We start from the raw sequence: 10,565 nt of genomic DNA, 5'->3' as shown, positions 1-10,565 counted from the left end.
CCTCAGTTTTAAATCTAATGCTTATAGAAACAAGAAAATAAACTTTAAACGCAGTTACACATATATATAATTACACTGAACACAATGAGAATTTTTTTCTGCGTTTTTCAGCAGAGAAGTTGCATTTACTATATTATAGTACAACGTGAACGCAGCATGATGTTAGCTTCATAGCTTGCTCACATGCTAGCGTTCAAGCTGCTAAAAATGGCGAATACGTGAAACAATGTTACGTTTTCAAAGTACCGGTGAGGTGACTGCTTATTAATACATTTAATAAGCAGCTGACATAAAATAGTGACTTATTACTTTTCACAACCTTTGCTATCTGTTGCTAATATTAGCATGTGAGATGTGCTAGCCAAGATGGATCGGCAGTTTTCAGGCGTATCTCTGCCATAAACGTTCAGAACAAAGACATGCCAGCAGACCAAACAGCAGCAGCTCATGGATGCTGCTGCAGTACAGCAGGTAGCAAAATACCCTTTTCAGTATTTGCTCAGTTAACTACGTTTTCAAACGTTGTTTCCATTCAGTAAATTATCTGAAAGAAATGTATCATCTACTACATTATTTATAAGTTACACATTTCAGTCATTTCCCAGTTTTCAAACTGCAAGAGAGAAAGGACGATTGAAAATAAATCTTTATTTTAGCCCTTAAAGTTCGATACATATTTTCCACTATTTATCCCTATGCCAGTAACTAGTAACTGGGTAGAATACATTGCAGACTGTCATACAGAAGCCTGTGAGGCTGCATGGCATAAGAAGATCACTAATTCACAATATAAATATGCTATGCATTTTACCAGGAAGAATAAGAACATGCTGATGGCTAATTCTATGTTTCATAAGCTGCTAAGTTAATCCTAATGATTTCTGGAAGAAGCTAAAAATGAATGAGTGCAAGATGCTGCAATTCTGCACTATAGATGGAGTTTCAGGGTTAGACAATATTGCTGAACTATGATGACAGTATTGCAATATTCAGTGCAGCTGTGTCAAAAGTTATGTGTATGGGTGTGCTGTGGTGGCGCAGGGGTTAAGCACAACCCAAGTATGGAGGCCTTAGTCCTCGACGTTGCTGTCACAGGTTTGATTATCGGCCTGGTGACCTTTGCCGCATGTCTTTCCCCATCTCTCATTACTAACTTTCCTGTCAATTAACTACCAAATAAAGGCCACTAGAGCCAATAAAACCTTAAAAAAAAAGAAAAAGTTGTGTATAATGTCATCATATGCGGATGACCTGGTGGTTCTTTAGTGCATCAAGTGCAGGTTTTCAGCAGCTGTTGCTACATGCCACTATATTCTGCAAACTTGGGGACAGACTATGAAAGACCAAGTCTGAAAAGACTTCAGGTTGACTACAGTGATGCGTTATGAGTGAATCTGAAAAGACCGAGATGGCGCAGTGCAAGCAAATTGTTTGGGAGTCAACACTCTGAAGGAGTTTAGAAATTGATGTATGAATTTATATATCTCATAAATTAATCTGAAAATAAAATTACAGTGGGCTTAGAAAGTCCACGGCTGAACTCTACATGATACCATTGACAGTATTACATTTTATGTAATTAGAGATATGTATGTCTGTTAATCTCGTTTCTCGCTAGCTAGTGGTAAGCTCCCAATCAAGCTAGCTAGTATTAAGCTCGCAATCAAGCTAGCTAGTGGTAAGCTAACAAGCAAGCTAGCTTGTAGTAAGCTAGCAAGCAAGTTAGCTAGTAGTAAGCTAAAAAGAAAACTAGCTAGTAAGCTATCAAGTAAGCTAGATAGCTTTTCTGTTTCTGTTTGTCATAGCTTCTCATCATTCCTGATTTTTCTATTTTTGATGCGCCGTGGACACAGAAAACATGATGCACTGAGAAATAACAACAAACTGACAAATCCAAGGTATGTTGTGCTAAATTCCTAACAAATTCTGCTGGTTTCGACAAGAACAACTGTTTTCTCTAGCCTTTAGAGAAGGCTAGAGAAATTATTATTTGTTTTCATCTGCTGTAAATAAAAATCATTTTCACTCTGCTATTACAGCCTACTAGCTGATATGCAATTTAGCAACTCTTTGGTAGTAAAGCAGCTCAGTTATTGTGGGTTATGATGTGTATCTGACATGACTGATCTCTTTTTGTTCATAATATTCAATATTTTCACCACACTTATTTGTGCATTGATAGGTTACATGGCCAAATAATCTGTCCTGTTTCTAAGTGCCTTAATTAGAAACTGAAACCTTTAAGGTTTCATTTTGTCATGAAACAGTAGCTAATAGCTAATGAGTTAGCTCTTGGCTAACTAATTAGGTAATAGCTAACTAATGAGACTGATTTTCAAAGCTTACCATAAACCAAAGACATAATTCCATTAAGCATTGTGGAAAAATCATTATTATTTTTGCCTTACTTACAAGTAAAGAAGATTTAAAAATTTGTTTAAGAAACTTTTGCAATTAGCCTTATATAGATGTTCACAACCCATTCACTGTTCTATTTGAGTGCCAGTAAGTTTCAGTGCATGCATAAAATAATTCAAATTACAAGCTCTGGATTGTAAAAATGCCTGTACTGCTTTACAGTCTGCATGTTTTTTTGTCTCTACTATCGAATTTCAAAGCACATCTTTATCTTTCAAGTTGCCATTTTCTGTTTCTCATTAGAATTTGGGCTTTTTTTTTTTCTTTTTTTACAACTTTTCTATCACTCAGCCATTGGGGATCTGTAGCTGCTTTTGTGCTGAACCCTGTTGCCCTTCCTCAGTTAAACAGCTGAAACAAGGTCACGTGATTTGTTACTTAACAGCTGCAGTGAATCAGCTGGTTCGAGCCGGGAACGTGAAACTTAAAGCGCTCGGCTTCTTCGAGACGTCACCGCTTGTGTTTGTTTAGTTTTCGCTGCTGCTTCGTCACTTCTTCTGTTTTCTTACATGCCAGCACAGACTAACTTGTTATTCCTAGTATGTATTCCTGGCTAATGCTTTTTGGTGAACGGAAAATAAAACATTTAAACTAGTTTTGTCTCTCACGCGGTCAGTAGGCCTTAAGATTACGGTCGCTCGTGAAACACACGCTGTTGTGTTACGACCTGTGTTGTGAGGCAGGGCTCTTTTCCGGAGAAATGAAACAAGGCTTCTAGTTTCACTTTCATTTCTCCCCGAGCTGTCTGGCTGTGAAACACAGACGGCGCACTCGATAAGGGGAGGGAGGGAAGGTGCGGGGGTATATAAACACGAAGAGGAAGCTTGGTGGTCATTGTTGGAGCTTGGTGAAGAAGTTCAAGAGAGGCACTGCACATGTAGTTTGTGGTAAAGGAAAAGGTGAGAATAATATATTTATAGCATTTATATAACAACATAAACTCGTTTATTTTTTGTTGTTTAAAGCTGCGTCAGTATGGCTAATGTTTTTTGTTTTTGTTAAATGCTTGGTTAAATGTTAATGTATTTTGGAATTTGAATATTTTCTCTTAATACAAAGCTTGAAGCTGCTGGGCGCTGACATTTTGTTGTGTTTTGTTGTCACAAAGTGCACCATTTGTCCTTGTCCTGTTATATTCTGATGGTAATGACTACAGCAAAACCACATTTTTTTATTAATTGTTTTTAATAATTGTGCAAACTGATGCATAATTACAGTAAATCTAAGCTGAAGGATTTCCCTTTGTTTGCACACACTGTTTACAGCGGATTGGGTGTGATTCAGTCTGTGATCATGCTTTAAATTCCTCTTCTGTCTTTCCTTAACAAATCCTTTTGCTAAAGGCTTAATCATTAAGCTTTAATAGGTTTAATAGGTATCTACATCTATTAAACCAGACTTGAATGCACAGCAACATAGATGCTAGAGGTAACGTTTAAGTACACTTTCCCTCTTCTCATTTGTTGCTCCTTGGTGGCTGTTGTTGTTTTGCCATCTCAGAAGTTTCGCTCTGCCTGTCTTCAAGGTTTCCATATGCAAATCTGGATAGGCTGGTTTAATAAACCCCTTTTCCAACTTCACTGGGTTCTTTTACGAGAAAACGAGACATAACCCTTCCTGTTGAGATAGTAATCTCTTAACATCCTGTTATTGTATTCACGTAATTCAGTTTTAATGTAGATGCATTGTACAGTAGTTTAAATAATCTTGTTTTGACATGACCCTTAACGTTATTATTTTTTTATATAATATTGTCCTCAGTGAATCTTCTCTTCATGGTTCAGAGATTAACTTAATTGCACAAGTATTTAGTCATTTTAAACAATAATTCTCACTTCTGTTTAACCTAGTTTAATTGGTAATCATACTCAGTTATGTATTTTATTTACTGTGAATGTATGAAAATCTTGTGTTGTACCTGACATCTTAAGTTTTTAAAAGGTTTTAATTGATCAATAACTGTTTTGTTAAGTTTTTATGCGCTTTTTTGAAGAATGGCATTAGATAAGTTTGGAAATGGCAAAATTCAAAATAACTTCCTCAGTCTGATGAAATTACACGTTGTGTAGCGTGGATGATTTGTTCCTATTTGGGGTTTTTTCTTTCTTTTTTGCGACATTTTAAAAGTTAACTCTAATTTCGCATTACAATCGAATGGGAAATGTATCAAAACTATAGCACTAAAAATTAGGTGCTATTTATTTTTTCATCCTAAAGTACGCAAGTGTTGTGGGGTCGTTTTGGTGATGGCTTATGAGTAACATTCATATTAGGCAAAATCAATATAAATAATATTGTTACTGCTAAAATCAGTTAATATATATTTATAATCAGTCATCAAGTAATTAATTATTCCTACTTCAAAATACTGCAACAATTTTAACAACTTGACTGAAACGGTACAGGCAGAAGCTCAAGACAAATTAAGCTAAAATACCCCTTCATAAATATATTTTAAAAATCCCAAAACATATCACAGAAACACAAATGGAAACAAAAGGACAGAAAACACACCAAAACCAAATCAGATGCGAAAAAATTTGAAGTATTTTGTCCTTATAACCATCAAATACTTTCTTTCTAATCAATATTTAGAAAACCCATAATGAGCTATACGTTTGTAAGTCCGTTCCAGAAGTTAATTCCGACGACAACAAAAGAGCTTCTTTTTATCTCTTCATTCAATCATTTTCAAGTATAATTTGTTAAATTACTGTCAAACTATTGTTCAGCATTAATTCACTGATGTCTTTTTCCCTTTGTAGCAAGATGGAGGATGTTTTGAAAAACGTCGTTGCTTTGGCGTACCTACACAAGAATGGGATACCACTGACTAGATTGTCCAATCTCTACAGCCAGAAATACCGCACTAACCTAGTTGTACGCGACTTAAACTTTACCTCCATTTTGAGCATGGTTTCCACTCTAGAAGACCTGGTGGTGGAGGGCGATGTGATGTTTCACAAGGAACATCGCCGTCAAAACAAAGATGCTGCTGAAGCTAAAGCACAAAGGAAAATGACTACAGATGTTCTGCAAAATGTAGTTGACTTGATAAAAGAAAATCCTAAAGGGATTCGCCTGAAGACCTTGGCAACAGTATACAAGCAGGTATACCAACACGACTTGATCGTATCGTCTATGGGTTTCAAAACGGCGTCAGATCTTGTTGGGTCTCTGAAAGACGATCTAGTTGTCAACGGGAAAAAGGTTTTTCATAAGATTTACGTCTCGGAAAGTCAACCCGTAGCGAGAGCATCAACAAGAATAAAAGAAGACAGCCGACCTACAACACCGCGGACACCAGATTCTCTCAAGGAGAGGAGCAGCAGAAACCCAACAACTCAAGTACCTGCGTTCCAGTGTGATTACAGCTCGCCCAGTGCGTCTGTCCCTCAGTCAGCGATGAATTTTCTTGGCTCACCTTTGGTGACCTCTACCTCATCGTCATCAACCCATTACATCTCAGGCAACCCACCTGTTGCTGCATCCCAGCCAGTTACGCAGCTGACCCAAGACCAGCTGTACCAGAGAGTGTTGCAGGTGAGTTTTGTCATCAAACCTCTAATGTCACGACTTTTATTCATGAGATAATCAACGACTCGAGTCTAAACTGAGTGAGTTTGAGAATGGAATAAACAAAGCAATTAAGTGCAATTGATTGGCTGGTGATCAACAGAAGACTTGTTCTTTACACAGAACCCATGTATACATTGATTAAAATATTGTATTAATGTAGCAAATTTTAGGTTTTGCACTCCATTTACTGTCCGTTTTACTGAAAAGGTTTTGTAAAATCACCTTGAAGCATCCATCCATCCATCCATTTTCTTTACACCCTTGTCCCTTAGTGGGGTCGGGAGGGTTGCTGGTGCCTATCTCCAGCTAACGTTTCGGGCAAGAGGCGGGGTACACCCTGGACAGGTCGCCAGTCTGTTGCAGGGCCACCTTGAAGCATTTCAGGCCAAATAGGTTTCAGAACTACCTGTTATGTAAGAGATTACAGGAACTTTGAACTCTTCGTTGGATACTTCCTCATTGCAGATTTAGCAAACACTGTGGAGACAGATATTAAAGTTTACTGATGGGAACAATTGATTATTTATATATATAGAGTACATCTACTGCACTTCAAGTAAACATTGAAGAAAAATTGAAGCATTTCTGTCTTAACTTGGCCTTGTAATTTGGATGGTTTGCTATGCCTGGTGGTTGTGGCGCTCGGCAGTCATTCATCCAGCGTCCCATCGTGTTTTTGAGTTAGAAAATGCTTAAAGTTGACAGGAAATGTCAAAATATCTCTTAATAATTATGTGTTATTGGAAGATTAATATCTGAACACCAACTATAAAGTCTTAAAAAATGCAAACATTTAAATAAATAAATAAGCAATGTTAAGCCTGGTTGGAGCACAGGTAAAGCCTGGTGGCTTATAATATACTGATCTATTTAAAGTTTCCAGTTGACTTCACCAGATTTTTACTTAAAATCCTTTCATATCTTGAGTTTACAATAGCTCACACTTTCTAACAAGGATCACAAACCTTTAAAAGAGGATGGAGCCACAGAATTACAGACATAGCCTCAATTCACAGAGCTCAAGCTCTTTTAAACTGGAAATGTGGCATTATTTGTCTAACTGTATATATTGGTAACTGCAGCTACGTTTTCGTAGTCATGCCCTGCTATTGTTGAATGGGATGTTTTTATGTATTTCCCAATTTAAAGAGTTAGAGGAACAGGCTTTTACGTTATGTCATTTTTAAACCTTTAGGAAACAGGAATCTGTGAACTGGTATTTGAAAGAATCTAAACATGGATTAAAATGTAAAGTATACATGAAATTAAATGCTTGTGTTACATTTGTTTGGTAGGAAATGGCCCTTCCTACCAAACAAGGAGGGGCCTTTTTTTCAAAGCCGACTTTGAAAAAATTTTCAAAGTCGGCTTTATTGTTATTTCTTAACATGTACCAGACAAAAAAGCAATCAAAATTATGATTCTCACTCTCACTGTGACATTCCTGACACTAAATAAGAGTAAAGTGCACAACAATAAAAAGACCTACCGTCACACTAACTAATGACGATAAGAAAAATGCACAGTGGTGAGAGCTAGATTAACTCAACTAAATTAACTAATTAATTGCATAAATTGGTTAAAATGAAGATGGGAAATAAAATGTCAGACATTCACAGTGTAAAACTCAAAGATAACAGCAAAATTGAAATGGTGCAAGACATTCAGAAAGTGTAGCAGCAAAAGATTTTTATATTAATGCAAAGACAGTATTTGCGTTACCATAAGTGCTTAAAAACAAATATTTCTTAACATTGGAGAAGAAATTACAAGGATCGCTTCAAAGATGGGACTTTTCAAAAAATGTTCTGTATTGGATTATGTTCCTACAATGAAAGAAGTTAATGTAAGACTTTATAAAAAAAAAACATAGCGTGCTGATAAGAATAGGGGGCGCTGCATCTGTATTTGAAACCTGATCATCAAGTCCACCAATGTGTTTCAGGTAACAAAGACTCATCGATTGACAGCGCCAACAATGGAGCAGCTGCAAACCTACTATTCTCAGATGTTCAGCGAAACGTTTCCACTCAGGCAGTACATGTCCCTGTACGACAACTTGGAAGCAAAGAAGCAGCCGAGTCAAACCGAGTCAGCAGCAAATCCCCAGACAAACGCATGGCAGAGAACCGAAGGTAGCTTTCACTTTTAATTCCCACCATCCCTTCTTTGTTTACAACTTTATAAAAATGTGTTTTTACATAATTTTTTGCAGCAACACAAAACCACACGAAGGCTGCCGAAGTAGAGATGCCACCTGCAGAGGGAGCCGCCCTGCTGACCGCTAGTGATTTCCCGGTGCTGGGGGCGAGTGTGGCGGTGGCCAAAGAGAAGAAAGGCAAAGCAAAAGAAGCCAACCAGAAAGAGGCCAGTGCGCCAGTGTTCAGAGAAAGGCTTTATGCCCAGCAGAGGGAGATCCACGGCGGCAACATGCGGGCCTTGGAGGCCATGGAGGACAATGATGAGGATGCAAAGTTGAGAAGGAGGAAGAGGGCCATGGATCCGGAAACAATCAACAGTGTGACAGAGAGCGTTGTACGAGAAATCGCCTCCGAGGGGGAGCTGGTCACTAAAGAAAAGGTGAAATGGAGGAAAGAGTAAAGCTTACAGTTTTTCTGTTTTCGACCAAATCATTTGAGAGCATAAATGTTGATTGGGTTTGACTATATGTTGAGATTTAGTTCAGTTATTTAAAGCTGACACTGTGGCTACAGTTAGACTAATGTATGCAATTATTGACAAGCCATGTATGGTCTAGTTTTCTTAAAGGGGCAGTATTATGTAAAATCAACTTTTTTAGCTTTAACTGATGTTATAATTTTATTCCCTCATCAAAAACATTCCTGAATGTTGCTTTGATTCTTTTATGTGTGTTTGAGAAATACTTTGATCTTCTGTGGCAACCATTTGGGTTTGTAACACTGATTCCATGCGCAGCTCCTAAGCCAAGCCTCCGCATTACAGAACACCCTTCTCCTGCAACCCTTTAAACTAGCAGCAGTGAGCTATCTCTGCAAAATCAGATTTTTTTTAAGTTATGTTTTATACATACAACATTTTTATAACGGAAGGTAAATCAGTTATGTGATTGTGCAATATGGTTGGAAAACAAACAATATTGTCCCTTTAAAAATAAAAAAGCTGCTCGTAACGACGCTCATGCAGGACCATTTGCTGTTTTTTTTCTACTCTCAACATCTCCTTCTAGGTGATATCCCGGGTTTGCATAATGTTTCCTTCCTTGGACCCAGGAATGCTGAAACCTTGGACTATTCCAGCTCTCAAAAACCTTCAGTACCTCATCAGAGAGGTTAACATGTTCATAGAGGTGGGTACATGCACGTTTGGCATAAACTCTTTCATATTTGAGTGCTGTGCTGAGAAGAGCTTTGCCCTGTATGTAAGGCTACAGAGGCGGTGACGTCCATCTGCACCCTGTACGAGCTCGGCCAGTCGCTGGCTGGTCTGAAGGCCAAGAAGCGCTTCGAAGAGCTCAACCTGGGGCCGCTGTGCAAGCTCCCCCTCGTTCATCGCATGTTCAAGATCGACGGCAACACAAAAGACGACGACATCCCTGAAATTGAGACCGTAGACATCTTAAAGGTGCCGCTCAAAAACATCAGAGTTAAAGCTGATGATGTTGACCTGCAAATCAACATTCCAAAGAGCGACGACTAAAAATGTGAAAATATGTACATTTAATGTTGTTTTGTTTTTGTCTGTTTGTTTTTGCAGCATATTAATGTTTTCAGGAGGAAGCATTCAAAGCAAAGGTTGGACCTGGCAGAGTTTATGAAGCATCTGTCTGATCATTACAACTGTGATTCTCCCTACGAGCTAGGGATCAGGATTCCCAGCTTCGGTCTACCGATTTCAGTAAGACACTCGACATGCTGCAGTCATGATTACTCACTGATTGGTTAATTCCTGTCCTCAGCCAATGGGATTCTAATCATACACCTATGTGATTGAAACTCTCTTTATTCGTTTAGAGTGAATGTCTATGTATAATTAGCCAGTTTCCTTAGAAAAACATTTGGAAATTATTGCTAAATTTTATCCAATGAAACAGTAGTTCCCAAAGTTTTTGTCATGGGATCCCCCGGTGGTTTTCCAAACATTTTCTGGGCTCCCCTACGGATTACAGTAGGGAGAGTTAGACTCAGGTTGAACGATGTGTGTGACCGAGGGAGTGGTGTCATTGGGTGTAGAGAGATCCTTAGACCTGTCATACTCTTCCATCCACTCAAGCCCCCACTCCCCCCAGCACACACAGCGTTCATCATTGTGTTTTTTTTTTTTTTTTCATTCATCCATACTGCTTCCTGCAGTTTGGGAACCTATTCAATAAAATATTTATTTTATCAGCATTTTTTTGTGTAAGACATTTTAATATCAGTGGGATTTTCCTGGTAAAATAAAGGTCAATAATAATAATGGTAATAATATTAAATATTTCTGTCACACACAGATGAGAGGCAAGTATTAAGTTTGAGCTATTTTCTGTATAAAGTGACATAAATTGACACTTGAAATATTAATAAGGGACGTCAATTTGTATTTTTAGC

General features: G+C 37.9%; 1 protein-coding gene across 2 annotated transcripts in view; it reads left to right on the top strand.

Moving 5' to 3' along the window:
- Window positions 1-157: 157 nt before the first annotated feature.
- The window catches only part of LOC103482098 (uncharacterized), a 44,250-nt gene continuing 33,842 nt past the window's right edge, over window positions 158-10,565 (top strand). The window contains exons 1-8 of one of the 2 annotated variants that reach the window (XM_081600134.1): window positions 158-471; window positions 1,854-1,898; window positions 5,184-5,961; window positions 7,943-8,132; window positions 8,213-8,577; window positions 9,206-9,325; window positions 9,403-9,600; window positions 9,733-9,873. In XM_081600134.1, the coding sequence (XP_081456260.1) occupies window positions 452-471; window positions 1,854-1,898; window positions 5,184-5,961; window positions 7,943-8,132; window positions 8,213-8,577; window positions 9,206-9,325; window positions 9,403-9,600; window positions 9,733-9,873 (1,857 nt within the window). In that variant the 5' untranslated portion in view covers window positions 158-451. Of the gene's footprint in view, window positions 472-1,853; window positions 1,899-2,728; window positions 3,318-5,183; window positions 5,962-7,942; window positions 8,133-8,212; window positions 8,578-9,205; window positions 9,326-9,402; window positions 9,601-9,732; window positions 9,874-10,565 lie in introns of those variants that run through there. The other variant, XM_081600135.1, reaches the window with a different exon arrangement.

The sequence above is a fragment of the Poecilia reticulata genome, chromosome 19, assembly GCF_904066995.2.
Source record: "Poecilia reticulata chromosome 19, P_reticulata-male-v2, whole genome shotgun sequence".
Classification (NCBI taxonomy): Eukaryota; Metazoa; Chordata; class Actinopteri; order Cyprinodontiformes; family Poeciliidae; genus Poecilia; species Poecilia reticulata.
The sequence above is the reverse complement of the archived record's forward strand: the minus strand, read 5'-3'. Positions and strand labels throughout refer to the sequence as shown.